Raw genomic sequence first — 17,021 nt, 5'->3', positions numbered from 1 at the left:
TCGTTTTTGCTGATCTCTTTCATTCCAGGCCTGAATCACGATTGGGTGCATTTATTGCTTTGTTTGAACTGTTGACGTTAACACTGAGAACGCCTAGTTTCAAAGTATCAGGTTTGGCCATTGTTTGCTGGTCTGTAGCAGAGATATCTGTTTCTTCGCTTTGTCCTGTGATCGTCTGGTCTCTGTTCAGTGTGACCATTGTTTGCTGGTCTGTAGCAGAGATATCTGTTTATTCGCTTTGTCCTGTGATCGTCTGGTCTCTGTCCAGTCTGGCCATTGTTTGCTGGTCTGTAGCAGAGATATCTGTTTCTTCGCTTTGTCCTGTGATCGTCTGGTCTCTGTCCAGTCTGGCCATTGTTTGCTGGTCTGTAGCAGAGATATCTGTTTCTTCGCTTTGTCCTGTGATCGTCTGGTCTCTGTCCAGTCTGGCCATTGTTTGCTGGTCTGTAGCAGAGATATCTGTTTCTTCGCTTTGTCCTCTAATCGTCTGGTCTCTGTCCAGTCTGGCCATTGTTTGCTGGTCTGTAGCAGAGATATCTGTTTCTTCGCTTTGTCCTGTAATCGTCTGGTCTCTGTCCAGTCTGGCCATTGTTTGCTGGTCTGTAGCAGAGATATCTGTTTCTTCGCTTTGTCCTGTGATCGTCTGGTTTCTGTCCAGTCTGGCCATTGTTTGCTGGTCTGTAGCAGAGATATCTGTTTCTTCGCTTTGTCCTCTAATCGTCTGGTCTCTGTCCAGTCTGGCCATTGTTTGCTGGTCTGTAGCAGAGATATCTGTTTCTTCGCTTTGTCCTGTAATCGTCTGGTCTCTGTCCAGTGTGGCCATTGTTTGCTGGTCTGTAGCAGAGATATCTGTTTCTTCGCTTTGTCCTGTAATCGTCTGGTCTCTGTCCAGTCTGGCCATTGTTTGCTGGTCTGTAGCAGAGATATCTGTTTCTTCGCTTTGTCCTGTGATCGTCTGGTTTCTGTCCAGTCTGGCCATTGTTTGCTGGTCTGTAGCAGAGATATCTGTTTCTTCGCTTTGTCCTGTAATCGTCTGGTCTCTGTCCAGTCTGGCCATTGTTTGCTGGTCTGTAGCAGAGATATCTGTTTCTTCGCTTTGTCCTGTAATCGTCTGGTCTCTGTCCAGTCTGGCCATTGTTTGCTGGTCTGTAGCAGAGATATCTGTTTCTTCGCTTTGTCCTGTGATCGTCTGGTCTCTGTCCAGTCTGGCCATTGTTTGCTGGTCTGTAGCAGAGATATCTGTTTCTTCGCTTTGTCCTCTAATCGTCTGGTCTCTGTCCAGTCTGGCCATTGTTTGCTGGTCTGTAGCAGAGATATCTGTTTCTTCGCTTTGTCCTCTAATCGTCTGGTCTCTGTCCAGTCTGGCCATTGTTTGCTGGTCTGTAGCAGAGATATCTGTTTCTTCGCTTTGTCCTGTAATCGTCTGGTCTCTGTCCAGTGTGGTCATTGTTTGCTGGTCTGTAGCAGAGATATCTGTTTCTTCGCTTTGTCCTGTGATCTCTCTCGTCTTTTACATAACTTGCTTTGCAGCCCGAGCAAAAGTGCAGTTACATAGTCACATATTATTTAGATATATGTTTGACATTACCCAACATTGAATACATAATTTAAACAATATCACATCATATATATATAAAGTTAACATTTTAAAGTTTGCTCCAACGTGAATATAAATGTAAGCAACATCACATCGTAAGTGTACGTGTGTGTCTAAATAATACAAGTAAAGACACAATCTAAACAATATCATTGAAGTAATTGACTTCTTCTGCTTCTATTTACATACAAAGTGGAAAGCAAAGTTATGTTCACTAGGAGCCCTGATAAGCCAACACTAAAAAAGCACATACCAAGAGTAAAGCAATGGAAATTAGAATCGATTTGTAAAAGAACTTTCACGAAGAGTATGTATGTGTCATGTGGATTTTTAGTCAGAGCAGCTGCTATGTTCACTTATTTCGACGAAAGTCAAAGTCACCGTACTTGTTTGGAGAATCATCACAACCGCAGCTGGCCATGTTAAGAAATATAGAACATTATGTAGTTTACAGTGCCACGTTAAAACATGCGATAAAAGCCAGCAATAACTGAAGTGTAAATGACAAACACTCAGCTTGGAACTTGTGTGTGTGTGTACGGGTAGCTTTTTTGTTGTAACTGTAACGTTTTTCTAACTTTTGTTACAGCTTGTTACTTACTATAACACCATTCCCATAATTATGTTCAGCACAGTCAACACAGGTGAATCAATAACAATAAAGAACAAGTCACGTAAGGCGAAATAACAACATTATTTTAGTCAAGCTGTCGAACTCAAAGAATGAAACTGAACGCACTGCATTTTTTCACCAAGAACGCATACTCGTAGTTTCGTCAGTCCACCGCTGTGGGCAAAGGCAGTGAAATCGACAAGCCAGAATAGTGCGGTAATGGTCGCGCTGAGTAAGATAACACGCTTTTCTGTATCTCTATTTTTTTTAGCGTATTGAGTTTGTTTTTAATCCAAGCATATCATAGCTATATGTTTTTGGAATCAAGAACCGACAAGAAATAAGATGAAATTGTTTCTAAATCGAAATTAAGTTTAATTTGTTTGTAATCCAAATATATCATATTTATATGTTTTTGGAATCATAAAATAAAATTATAAAGAATAAGATGAACGTATTTTTGAATCATTTTATAAAAAAATAATTTTAATGACAATTTTCAGATTTTTAATGACCAAAGTCATCAATTAATATTTAAGCCTCCAAGCTGAAATGCAATACCAAAGTCCGGCCTTTGTCGAATATTGCTTGGCCAAAATTTCAATCAATTTGATTGAAAAATGAGGGTGTGACAATGCCGCCTCAACTTTTACAAAAAGCCGGATATGACGTCATCAAAGACATTTATCAAAAAAATGAAAAAAAGGCTCGGGAGATCATACCCAGGAACTCTCATGTCAAATTTCATAAAGATCGGTCCAGTAGTTTACTCTGAATCGCTCTACACACACAGGCGCACAGACAGATACTCACACACACACACACACACACACACACACACACACACACACACACACACACACACACACGCATACACCACGACCCTCGTCTCGATTCCCCCTCGATGTTAAAACATTTAGTCAAAACTTGACTAAATGTAAAAAGGAAAGACACAAAATTAAAGCAATATCACTAAAGCATATACAACACATTCACATAATCAATAGACATACCAAAATGATAAACTACGTATCAAGTCAAATATATCACAATAGCTACAATCACAAATGTCATAAAATAAAGCACTCAAGGAAAATATGTCTCACATTTAAGCAGTTCACAGGTTTGTAGAAAGTATAAACGGCAGAATAATCATAACTTGTACACAAGTAAATATCACTCAATTCAAAAAGGTTAACTAGCATAAAGTTAAATACGACACTGAATGCTTCTGCCTTTTCCGTGCAATATTAAATACTACCATAGACATACCCTGGCTTTTAAATGGGAAAACAGCGTCCTTCCAATTAGACACATAGACAGACCTGTTTACCCCCATAAGTGTGTTGGAGTAATGCTCAGCCCCAAAAATAGTAATCCTGGCACAAAAAAAGTAATCTTATCTATGATAGATAAGACAAATTCGTGTTAAATTCTATGCAAAGTAAGAAATTGGTGCGAAATTCTTCTTGCATTTTAACATGCGTTCGTGTCAATTACAAAATTACTTCAACAGTAAGAAGCCAGTATGTGGCACGTGCCCACGCGGAAGGACGCGTTCTTATGCCATGTACAGAATGTACCGGTACAGGTCCATGGTGTTATACAAGATTGTTAACATGTGAAGCAGAATATCTTTAAACATGCATTAAATCCATAACAAGACAAGACAGACACATATTGCGCTTTGTTTGTCTTTCTATGCTTCTGAATACGTGAAAGCAGTTTTATCGGGATTCTGAAAGTGAAAGTTTTCATAGACACAGGTAACTATATGTCTCGTGCAAACAACCAACATCGAAGAGTTATCGTTCCCCTCGTCTCGCTCATACCTCATGTCAAACTGCTGACCATATTGAAAAGACAAGGAAACGAAACTGGCCTTTACATTGGTGATTATAGCTGGACATTCATTGTTCTTCCAGCTCGTCTTCTGAGTCAGCAAAGTTCATACTTCTACGTACATTTTCTTGCAGTGTATTTTTCATTTGTGGTAGTGTTAACTTTGGGTTGGGTGGAGGGAGGAGTTCAGGAAGCTTTCTTTCTAACTTCAGCGTGTACAGCAGGGCAGGGTGGTCAAAGGGCTTGCAGAGCCCGTACTGTAATGGGAATATTTGGTGGAATTCCTCAAGTTTGACTTCACATTGAGAGGGCAACACAAACAGATAGTCAAGCTCCTCGTTTCGAGTCTGCATGACAGGCGGATTGCAGGCAGGGGCAGAAGGTATGAAATACCCTGCATTCATAAAATTATCGTCGATAACTTTCTGTGCTTGTTCCTTGGCTAGATTGAAATCACCACCAATCATTGCTACATGTGCTTCGTACTCTTCCCTCAAGTTGCCCACGAACTGAACAAGTTCTCTGAAAATTTCTATTTTTTCTGGCAATTCTGCACTTTTCAACGGACCATGCCAGCAAACAACCAACAGGCGAATGGCAAGTGGAGGGATGGGATTTGACCAGAAACAGGACGCTCTCCCAAGATGTCGTCTCAAGATAGCAGGAATTTTTGTTTTGTACAATCCACCCAGGACACTTTTAGTTTTCTCGAAACTGTCCTTTGTCTCTTCCAGAAAAACCGTTCTTGCATACTGTATCGATCTTTTTTCTTCCGCTGTGAAGCAGCTGTCGGTTTTTAGATCTTCAGTAAATTGTAAATTTTTCACTAGATCACTGATATGATCATCTACATGACCTTTGCTTATTTCTAGCTGTATTGAGGCATTAGACTTCTGATCTTTTCTCACATCTAGGATCCCCATGTCTGCATTGTCTTCATGGTCTTCATTGTCTTCATTGTCTTTTTTGAAAAAATATGTCATTGCTTCTGTGCCGTCAATATGTTGTTGGGCTGACACAAATTCGTATTGTTCAATTACCTCATTCTTAGCTTCGGTAACTTTGTCGGTGACGAGCAAGAAGACTAGGGAGTCTTCACTGTTGATCGATTCTTTCACCTCCTCCAGTACGTTGTCAATACCGTTGTGGAGCTCCTCTTCTGTGGCCCGACCTGTACCACTACCACACGAAACATTAAATAACAGAATCTTTATCGTTATTTTCTGGTCGCCCACTTCAGTAGGAGACGTTCCTTGTTGCGTTCTTGGTAGGGATAGTGTTTCCGTCTTATCCATGTTTGTTTCTTTTGGTGTTTGATCCATACTTGTTGTTTCTTCTGCCGATTCTTCCTTTCCATTTCTATCTTTTCCTTTTTTCGCCTTACCAGTTTTTGTTGGTGTAGGTGGCGCCTGGTCAGGAGACACTGATGCAGTCGCTGCTGTTTTTGGTTTGGTTGTTGATGTTGTTTTTTGTGTTGTTGTTGACTGGCCACGCTTAGTTTGTTTGTTTTTTCGTTTCTTTCCTTCCATGCTTTTAAAATGTCATAACTCACCGCTTTCGCTTGACCTAATTGCTTGTAATCAAAAAACAAGAAAGGTCGGTTGTTGGAACGTTTGTTATTGATAAAACAATACATTCACAGATATTTCGACCCAACGGTCTTTTAAGTGAACAGACAAACAAATATTCACACAAAATTTGTTTTTGGATTTGCTCTAATTGCTTATAACTTATTTATTTATTGTTGCTTGATCGCTCCTGCGCGTGTCTGCATAACATGTGGCATCCACCGTTCTTTTAAGCGTATTGCATTAAGCTGATTTATGTGTTATTTTCAAGTGACGCTACAAGTCTGTGTCTGCTGTGACAGTGATGACACCTTCACAGTGACAGCTACTCACGACCTTCGGAGGTTCACACCCACAACTCTCTTATCAGGTCATTAATATTGTCTTCTCTTTTTTCACTTCAAAAGGTGTGTGAAATATTGCGATGTGTTTAGACTCCTTGTACATTTCATCCATAAAACACGCACATGCAAAGTTAATGCTAAACCATTAGTGAAAACAAATAAACAAACAATCGAACAAAGAAAAGAGTACAGAAAAACGCAGCCAAATGTTCAAGCCTTGTCAAACAGGACAATGGAGGACGCTGTCTCCTCCGGTTTTCCCGAGTTGTGATGCTGCACACATAAAAACAACATATGTTCTTCAGCACATTTGTGAAACAGCTGGACACATATTATGGAACCATAAACACACAGACGAGACGAACAGACAGACGAACATACACACACTCTCACACACACACGTACGCACAAACAAACACACACACACACACACACACACACACACACACACACACACACACACACACACACACACACACACACACGATCGCACGAACGCACGCACGCACACAAGCATATATCGACATACACTCACACCACAACGGCTACCTGTGTTTTCGACACTGACGCAGCCTTCGAATAGACCAGGGTGTTTGGTACCAACCCAGGTTTCACACAATCTTGGCATTCTGTGGAGTTCCAGTTAACCGCATGTTGCTCCTGCAAATAAGAAAAGACGATAATTATGTTCGTCAGGCAACCCATCAACTCACAGATAGGGGTTTCAATTATTACATGTGACTAAACTCCTGCACATATTGTTGTGACGGGTGATATGGACGAAGGTAGGAGGACGTAGATAGCCCAATAGTTTTCGATGACGAGCGTAAGGATTTAGAACTTCTTAGAGGAATATCGGGCTGCTATTCCACGAGACGCTTTACAGTGCAGACCCCAAGACTTTGCTCTAAAATTCGGATCATAACTGTGTTGTACAGGTTGACACGGATAGCATATGTTCGGAAATGTGATAGCCCAAACGCCATGTCAATAGCTGTGATACGACTTTAAGCCAGGTGCACTAGCGACTGGGACTCGCCAAATTCAAGTAATTCAAATATGCGTTGATGCCCATGCACGAAAACGATGTTTTTGGGTTTTTTACACAACAAACATTTTAGTAAAGACTTTTTTTTTTATTTAGAGTCAATTTGCTTCAGTTTGTCTCTGAATGTCTGCCAAAAGTGTCGTTTATTTCTGTAGAAATGTTGATTTCAGTGTTATGTTTTATAAAATGATAACAAACACAATTTCAATTGTTTTAATCAAGTTATCACAAAATAAAAATTACATCTTGAAAAAACTAACAATAAAACAAGTTAGCGCACTAGCTGCTATAGCATAGTGTAATTCCCCTTCTCGCAGTTTCCCGAAAACTGCGTCATACACGAGATACGCGCATGCGTGGACGGTCATATCACGCGCGTTCAATGGCGGTCGAACGTGTGTCGATTTTTGCTCTGACAAAATCGACGTAAATCCGAACATTTTTAGTTAATCGCAAGCTATTGTGTCTATCTTTGGAGCTGAGAGTTGATTGTGTGTTCTTTTAAGTAAGTCTGGGGTATTTGTTATAGTTTTTCCAATTCCTTTGAGGCCAATATGTCAGACTCTGATCGGCTTCGTGACCGGGGAAAAAAACGGCCACATGGCGAAGATGATGAACTTCATGATGCATCTAGTGATGTGGATCAAGAAACAGAAATAACATTACTGGACGACACGTCAGTGACAAAAACAGTGACAATGCCTGTGTCTGATTTTGATGCTATGAAACGTCAAAACGAGCGTATTTTAGCCGAAATAACCAGGGTTTTTTAAACCGCTAAGAAATCTGACGACACGTCAGAAGTGAAGAGGGCAAAACCATCAAGTTCAAAACGTGCTTCCGACACGGACATGTCACGAAAGGCTAGATATAAATCCGACTCTGAAGAGGGTGAAGTAACGGACTATGATGATGAAGGAGAGCAGGTGCTTACTCAGAAAAGATTCCAGAACAGCGAAGACTTGGATTTGGATGAAAGGGTAAATCGCCTAGTAAACCTGAACCAAAACACACTCGACACGAGTAAGAACGATGATCTCGATTTGAAAGACATTGCACAAGAGTATGACAATGAAGAAGATGTGGGCCCCAAAATTAACACAGACCTCGGTGAGGTTATTCTCACAATGTTCAAAGTGAAAATGAGTGACGAAAAGCTAAAAGAAAAAATCGCAAACACAGGCGCCCGGAAAATTGCACAATCATGGTCCCACGTGTTAAGTCTGAAATCTGGGACATTATGGACCACTCTGCGAAGTCTAAGGATCTACGGGCACAGTCAATCCAGAAAACGCTTCTGAGAGCTGTATGTGCACTTGCGAGTGTGACGGATACGTGTCTGGTTGATAAAGATGCTGTGGCCAAGACTCGGGTTAAAGACCTGATGGACGCTATTGGGTTGGTGCTGAAGGCCAGTGGTGATATCAGTGTGGACAGGCGAGCCAAGATTGTCACGGCTCCTCAAGTTAACAGGAAATACAGAAAACAGTTGTCAACAGAAATTCCTGTCACTGACGAAGCTAAATGCTAGCTAATGGAGGTAACTCTTACTTTGTTATACATTTAAGGGAGGTAACTCGTCTCTTGCAGGTATGACTGATCAGTCTTTACAGAAAATAAAGAGTCAATGTTAGACCTGCTTCTCAAGTATGTATCTAGAACGTTCCTAAGGAAGGGAGATAACTCATATCAAAGTGTTGATCATGATGGTAATACTTTTACACTGTGTCATTCTTTTAGAATATATAGAGCCAAAGTGAGAAACTCCCTGCCGGGGCCAAAATGCTAGTTTATATAAAACAAGATGTAAGTGTGTCTGTCTGTCTGTCTGTTTGTGGTCGCCATACCTCAGAGATGGCAAAAGGTAAAGACAAGATATCGTGCATGCACAGTGCAAAGGAGCCAAATATGTGCACCTGGGGTTTAGTTTCTCGAGACATTGTTTCCTTTCTCAGATTATGGACCTCCCCTTTATTGAATACAACCCATATAGTGCAAGGCCAGTTCAGTGCCTACTGTTCACCTGTAGTAAGCACATAATGCCAGTGATATTACGGACTCTCTATTGCTCCTATGAGGAGAAGAAATGAAGAAGAAACAAGTCGCGTAAGGCGAAAATACAACATTTAGTCAAGTAGCTGTCGAACTCACAGAATGAAACTGAACGCAACGCAACGCAGCAAGACCGTATACTCGCAGCATCGTCACTCCACCGCCCGTGGCAAAGGCAGTGCCAGTGGAATTGACAAGAAGAGCGGGGTATTCGTTGCGCTGAGAAGGATAGCACGCTTTTCTGTACCTCTCTTCGTTTTAACTTTCTGAGCGTGTTTTTAATCCAAACATATCATATCTATATGTTTTTGGAATCAGGAAACGACAAGGAATAAGATGAAAGTGTTTTTAAATTGATTTGGAAAATTTAATTTTGATAATAATTTTTATATATTTAATTTTCAGAGCTTGTTTTTAATCCAAATATAACATATTTATATGTTTTTGGAATCAGCAAATGATGGAGAATAAGATAAACGTAAATTTGGATCGTTTTCTAAATTTTTTTTTTTTTTTTTAATTTTCAGATTTTTAATGACCAAAGTCATTAATTAATTTTTAAGCCACCAAGCTGAAATGCAATACCGAAGTCCGGGCTTTGTCGAAGATTACTTGACCAAAATTTCAACCAATTTGGTTGAAAAATGAGGGCGTGACAGTGCCGCCTCAACTTTCACGAAAAGCCGGATATGACGTCATCAAAGACATTTATCAAAAAAATGAAAAAAACGTTCGGGGATTTCATACCCAGGAACTCTCATGTCAAATTTCATAAAGATCGGTCCAGTAGTTTAGTCTGAATCGCTCTACACACACACACACACACACACACAGACAGACACACGCACATACACCACGACCCTCGTCTCGATTCCCCCCTCTACGTTAAAACATTTAGTCAAAACTTGACTAAATGTAAAAATCAACCGGACAGTTCAGGAAATGTCTAAAAGCAAAGGGAGGTAACTCTTACTTCATTATACATTGAAGGGAAATAACTCTTCTCATGCAGGATGCCTTTGTTTGTTTGTTTGTTTGTTTGCTTAACGCCCAGCCGACCACGAAGAGCCATATCAGGGCGGTGCTGCTTTCGTGCGCCACACACAAGACAGAAGTCGCAGCACAGGCTTCATGTCTCACCCAGTCACATTATTCTGACACCGGACCAACCAGTCCTAGCACTAACCCCATAATGCCAGACGCCAGGCGGAGCAGCCACTAGATTGCCAATTTTAAAGTCTTAGGTATGACCCGGCCGTGGTTCGAACCCACGACCTCCCGATCACGGGGCGGACGCCTTACCACTAGGCCAACCGTGCCGGTCTGCAGGATGCCTGATCAGTCTTTACAGAACATAAAGAGTCGATGTTAGACCTGCTTCTCAAGTATCTAGAATTTTCCTTAGGACGGGAGATAACTCAAGTCAAAGTTATTATTCAGCGAGAAGAGTGTGCTGATGGTAAATGCTTTCACACTGTCTCCCAGCCTTTTAATCTGAATGCATTAGCTCACTCTTTCATCTATTCTTATCCTCATGGAAATAAGACAAACACCCGGGCGAAGCCGGGCCGAACTGTATTAAAAGTCTTGCCAAATATGTGATGGTTTCAATGCACAGAATGGTCCACGTGCGAAGGAGAAGAATGCACCTTTAAATGGGCGTACGCTATAATCCTGCTCCCCTATGCCAACGCACGTACCAAAGCAGAAAAGAGGTATAGAAGGGTGCTGGCTTGCAAAACCCATCAAAGACATTTTAGACATTCTCACCATCCGGTAAAGAAGGGTGTGTTGTGTTTGAACAATGGAAGCGTGGCCTATTGCCCCCTAGTTTCCCTGTTCAATTTCGTTTGTAACACTATGTAAACGAATGTGACCCTGTCACTGTGATTGTGTGTGTGCGATGAGCAACCGCTCGCTTGTAGTAGGGCCTATACACAAGAAAAATGGTTGATTAAAATCAACATGGCCGAAGCAGTGTTTTCATAAAAGAAGCGGTATTGTACGGGCACATGTTGTATTTTGGGTTACATGTGTTGCAGAGTATTTGATAATACGTAGGTATAAAAACATGCGAAGGAGAGTGACGAGTCCGTGTTGTGAATATAGTCAAGTGGATAGATTGACTACTTGTGTATCACACTAGTTTTGCTACTACAGCAGTCCCTCTCATGAACGGACACCCATGGGCCATTGCAAACCTGTCCGTACATTGCAGGTGGCCGGTCACGGGAGGGGTGTCCCCCCCCCCTCACACACACTCAAACACACTGACGGACTGAGTGAGTCTTTGCTACTCGTGATCGAGCTCTACTTGTACTTAAACAATAACGTCAAACTACTACAACTTATAACTGAAAGGAAAAAAACCTGTCCTGTAAATATGACGTTAAATGAACGGTGTCAGAAAAAGAGAGATAAAAGAAATCGTCAAATCACCGAGGACACAGGCACCCCATGTAAACAGCCATGCACATACTCACAGAGGCACACAGGCACCCCATGAAAGCAGCCACGCACACACTCACAGAGGACACAGGCACCCCATGTAAACAGCCACGAACATACTCACAGAGGACACAGGCACCCCATGAAAGCAGCCACGAACATACTCACAGAGGACACAGGCACCCCATGAAAGCAGCCACGAACATACTCACAGAGGATACAGGCACCCCATGAAAGCAGCCACGAACATACTCACAGAGGCACACATGTTTTTGCAGATGCTTTGCGAAAATATCAATTGAAAACCTGCATGTCGTAATATAGTTTTGTATGGCTTTATCGAATGCTTCAGGCAGTGACTTTTCCCTGTCCAATTTCATCTTTCCTCTTACCCCTCTCTTACCCACCCCCTTCCCCTCCCCCACTCACTTTACCCAACCCCGACAGTAAAACGTTCCAAGAAAATTGGTTGATTAAAATCAACAGGTGTCGAAACTGTGTTACAATAATAGAAACGGTTATGTACGGACTCCATCTATTTGGGGTATTTGGGTTACAAAACTTACATGTGTTGCGTGTGTTAAAACTTGTCATGAGTTTATTGACTTTCATTCAACTTGTTACGAATATGCATGCTTTCAGTTTGTCTGATAATGATTGATAATTAGTATTTCCCTTGTACTGACACAACAAATAAGAGCACATGAATATTTCTGGTATGTTATGAAATAAGACTATTTTATCTAACTGCACAATCAAATAATGTAACTATACCTCGTCTTCTCTATTCTCAGTTTGACAATGGCCGCATTAGACATCGGGGCTCCAAACAAATGACAGAGAGTTAGTGTCACACCAACTGAAGTGAATATACATCTTCGCGTGATAGAAAGTTTGAAATGACACCGGAATGAATGTTTTAGTTGATGAAAGTGAATGCAATATATTTGTTTTTCGTGGTTGCAAAACGGGGGTTATAACGATCTCTACGTGTAAAAGTGACTCTTACCTGCATTTGTCCATCAGCCCAGGATCTGTTTCCAGCCAAATACAGTCTTTCTCGACCTGAACACAAAAATGGGAGCCATTGGATCTGAATCACATATAACACACGTATTTGCTTCTGCTTCTGCTCCACGCATTATTTCATCTGAGAACCAGGGCAATGACTTAGCACTGCGCTCTATGCTAGGCTGGATGCACACACAACACTGCCTGAGGTGTGCTCCGAACAAAGAACTAAGTTATGTTGTGGTCCCAACTTTGTCACACAAAAACAATCATTCTCGCAGCACTGGTAAAGCAGAAGTCATTCGTTCTTTTCAATTCAAAGAACGCACGACAAAAAAACTATAGGCTTAAATTGTTCTGCACGGTTGTAAGTCCAACTTCTCGTTCAATGGTAGGGAGGTGTTCAGTGTTATTAAATATATAAGCTTGTAAATCATTTAAATACACAGCAAACAATGCAGGTGTCACATTTTGGAAAACAATCTGACTTTTGGTTACCTACCAAAACTCATGACATGGCCTTACTATACAAACTTTGAATAATATTCAGCATTCGCCCATTTATACCAACATCAAACATTTTCTTCCAAAGAAAAGCTTTTTTCACATAATCACATGCTTTTTCATAACCAATAAAAAGACAATATAATCTTGTTTCCTTTGATACAAAATAATCAATTATACTGTGTAAAGTAAAAATGTGGTCGAGGGTTGAATGACCTGCTCGAAAACCGGTTTGTTCTTCACCAATGACTGAATAATCATCAAAATATTTAGTTAGCCTATTATTCAAAACACTGGTAAATAACTTTTCAAACCTCTGTAATTAGCTGGGTCTTCATCATCGCCCTTTTGTTTATACATGGGGCGTAAAAGCCTAACGGACCATTTCTCGGGCATGTGTCCAGAACAAAAAAATACATTTAACAGCTGTGTATAATTTTACTTTCATCAACTTCCCAACAGAAACTTTCAACAATTCATTTATAATTTGATGATTTCCACAGGCTTATTATCATTCTTTAACTTTTTAACTTTTTAACTGCTTTTAAAACTTCATCTTCTGTTATCATACGATTGAAATCAACGTTATCATTATGTACCATTTCATTTAAATTACCTTCATTTTTTTCAACCTCATCTTCACCTGCAGAAAACATACCTGTAAAATGTTTCAGAAAAACGTCAGAAGAGACTTTTGATAATTCTTCATATTTTTCACTTAGGGTTCCATTAATAATCATCCAATATGACTTTAGGTCATGTTTTTTTAGGTTTTTAATTTTTTTTACAAGGTCCGCTTAATATCTTTTTAAATTGGTTATTTACTTCCTGTTTGTAACTTCGACTTGTTTTGGTGCGGAGCTCACGCGAAAAGGCAGTCTTCATTCTTCTATGTACATGTTTTGCTTTAAAAAAGGATTTTCTCTTTTTCTCACATGTAACATTCAACCATGGCACATTTTCGGTTTTCCTTTTTTACTGCTTCTTACCCCCCAAAAATTCTTTTAAATAACACTACTGTGCACTACTCTTCGTGATATAATTAAGTTCTAAAACAACTATGTTAACTTCGTCAACCGAAACATTTTCTTTAAATACTAACAATTCATCTTAATGTAAATCATTATCGTTTACCAATGAATCCTCCAGACCACAAATATAATCAGGTTCCAAATCTGTTTTTCATTTCGGTCTTCCTTCGAAGTCTTCTGCTACATTACAAACATGCACTTCGTTCCCATCTTCATCAACACAAATCATGATTTAAAACATTTTGTCCATAAATACAATCAAGCTTAATTACCAAGGGGCAGTGAACATCCGAGAACATTTCACACAAATAAATAACAACACATTCTTTAATGGTATAAAACAGGTTTGCTGAAATCAGAATATAATTAACAACACTAACATTTTTACATGTAAATTTCCCGGTGCCTCTGCCTGGTCCAATCCGACCATTTATAATAACCATATCAGATGTTTTAAAAGAATCCAATAAATCATGCCCACAGTTAGTTACTGACACATCTTGTGAGTGTCTCTTCGGAATATGAAAATGTGTGTCACCTTCGTCATTTTCTTGTGTTTCACAGGGAATATCAAAATCAACATCAAATAAATCTTCAGTGGTATCTATAAGTAATCCTGTTCTTGCATTAAAATCTCCAAGTAAGCACGCGCCTTCATGTTCAATAGTGAGGAATGCATCGTATAATTCGGTATAAACATCCTTATTCACGCATGGTGAACCTTCTGGAGGAATGTTCACAGCGCCAAAAAGTATATATTGTTTTAAAAACTCCTTATTGAATTTAAAAAATCAAACATAATATTTTATCATAAGTCTGCATCACAACACTTATAATATTTTCTTAGGGAAACATCAACTTTGGATTTCATATACAAAACATGAAAGCGTGTGTGTGTGTGTGTGTGTGTGAGGAAAAAGAATGCTGTGATTGGTTTCGTACTGTGAAAAACTGTACAATATCCTCCTTGACTAACAACATTCCTCCTGATGTACGTTTAAACTTGCTGTTGTTTGTATAAAGTGACACATAAACCGGAACATCAACTGTGTCAATATCATCCAGCTTACTCTCGGATAAGGCAATAATATCATATTTACAAATTAGTTTCAGAAATTTCATTTTAGATAATACACCACCAACATCCAACGCAATGCACGATAGCTAGGAGCCTTTGTAATCACACGCAACACTATACTTTCTTAAAATATTGACGCCATGTGCCTGTCCCTGATCACACACAATATCAGTTCGTATGAGACTAGTGTCATGTGCCTGTTCTCGATCATACACAGGCTGGCTGTGGGACACATTTTCTGAATGACGAAAAGTTGTTATACCACCTCACGCGACTTGTTTTTTCATTCAAATCAAGTTACACAGAATGTGTGCCTAGCCTACCATGCAGTTAACGTTAGTGCATCATGTATCAGCTATCCACGCCCCATCGCCTACACTCATTACAAAGGAATGTACATGAGTGTAGCCCAACTTGAAAAGAACTTTCTGCTTAGTGGTTTGCTCACATGAATATGAAAAAAACCTATATTAACCGTCATAAAATAAAAACCTACCTATGTTTCTGTCATGAGACCTTTTGAGTCAAAACCGGTCATATGACTGGAAAGGTCATTCATTCCTCTATCATATTCAGCAAACAGATTGACTTTACTTGAGTACACATTGGATCACACAACACAGATGCCCCCGAAAATAGAACTCACAGAAAAGGTTCCCCTAGTCAAAATCGACGCAAACATCTAAACGAACGTATCTACCTATATTTGTTTCTCATGACGAATATTCTAGAACGTGTTAACATAAATCTTCGGGTTCTCATTTAAACGCCGGGTTATCCAAGTACTCAAGGCGGGCCCTGCGGCCTGCCACATAACGCTCAGTGAAGCCTTTTTATGGCGGATGAAATATCATGTTATGATGTGTGGGAGATACGTGTCTATAACACGAACAACGGCTAACATCGGAATTATGTTGGGCTTCTAAAGAATTCACAATAACTTAGTGACAGTTGTTAACCTTGTTTGTTCTTTCTTCGCAATAACCGTAACGACTTACCTGATATCTTGGCACGGCCCACCCTGTTGACACCACTGGCTCTGTCGTTGATTCTTCACTTCGGAGATTTTATACCTTCTATGTTTAGCTTGAAACAGGAAACACGTCATTCACCTGTATTGGATTCACTTTAACCCTTTCGCTGCATGTAGGACGGCAGCTGAAGTCCTGGAAACTTGTTTTAACAGGTAACAAACCGTTCTTTACACAGCAGAGAAGAAGACGAAAAACAAGAAACAAATAATGTGTGCATATCAGGTGTAATCACGATTGTATGCTGGGGTGTAGCAGATATGTCTGTTGCTTCGCCTCTTCTTGTGGTCGGCTGGTTTCCTTCAGGTGTGACTTTTTCCAACTGTTTTGTTAGATTTGTTTCTGTTTTCCGCTCCGTTGTTTTATAGAATCAGCCATCTGTTCTTTCGTTGTTGTGATGCTACTTGTGTTTTCTTCCTGTAACCATTAGAGGCTGCTCTATTCGCTGACTCCTCCTTTGTTTCCTACGTGTTACCGGAACTTTTTTTCTTAGTTGACATGAGTTCATTGTATGTGCCATCAGCTCTCATTTGCGCTGTTAGTTCTGGCATGGACACCACTTGTTACACCCCCGGTATAGGGGTGTGTATAGGATTGGTCGATGTGTTTGTTTGTTTGTTTGTTTGTTTGTTGGTGTGTTTGTGTTCGCATATAGATCTCAAGAATGAACGGACCGATCGTCACAAAACTTGGTGAACAGGTTACTCTTACTTTCTCCCAAGCGCAAGACAAATTCTTCTATGAAAATTAAAGCCAATAAAATTTGAGTTGAGTTGAGTTGGGGGGGGGGGGGGGGTCTATACATTCCTGAGACGGTCCTTACAAAAATTGGGACCAGTCAAACACACGGTTAG

General features: G+C 40.2%; 1 protein-coding gene and 1 long non-coding RNA gene across 2 annotated transcripts; both read right to left on the bottom strand.

Annotated features, from left to right (window-relative positions):
* Positions 1-229: 229 nt before the first annotated feature.
* On the bottom strand, positions 230-1,447 carry LOC138980758 (uncharacterized). Its single transcript, XM_070353658.1, has one exon. The coding sequence runs from the start codon at positions 1,445-1,447 to the stop codon at positions 230-232; it is 1,218 nt and encodes a 405-aa protein (XP_070209759.1).
* Positions 1,448-5,052: 3,605 nt separating this feature from the next.
* On the bottom strand, positions 5,053-16,205 carry LOC138980638 (uncharacterized). Its single transcript, XR_011460411.1, has 4 exons — positions 16,135-16,205; positions 12,522-12,577; positions 6,514-6,624; positions 5,053-6,237 (listed from the first exon to the last, which is right to left on the bottom strand). It is a non-coding gene; the product is annotated as an uncharacterized lncRNA (long non-coding RNA).
* Positions 16,206-17,021: the final 816 nt, after the last annotated feature.

The sequence above is a fragment of the Littorina saxatilis genome, linkage group LG11 (genome assembly GCF_037325665.1).
Source record: "Littorina saxatilis isolate snail1 linkage group LG11, US_GU_Lsax_2.0, whole genome shotgun sequence".
In the NCBI taxonomy this organism is placed as follows: Eukaryota; Metazoa; Mollusca; class Gastropoda; order Littorinimorpha; family Littorinidae; genus Littorina; species Littorina saxatilis.
This window is presented reverse-complemented; position numbering and strand designations above follow the sequence as displayed.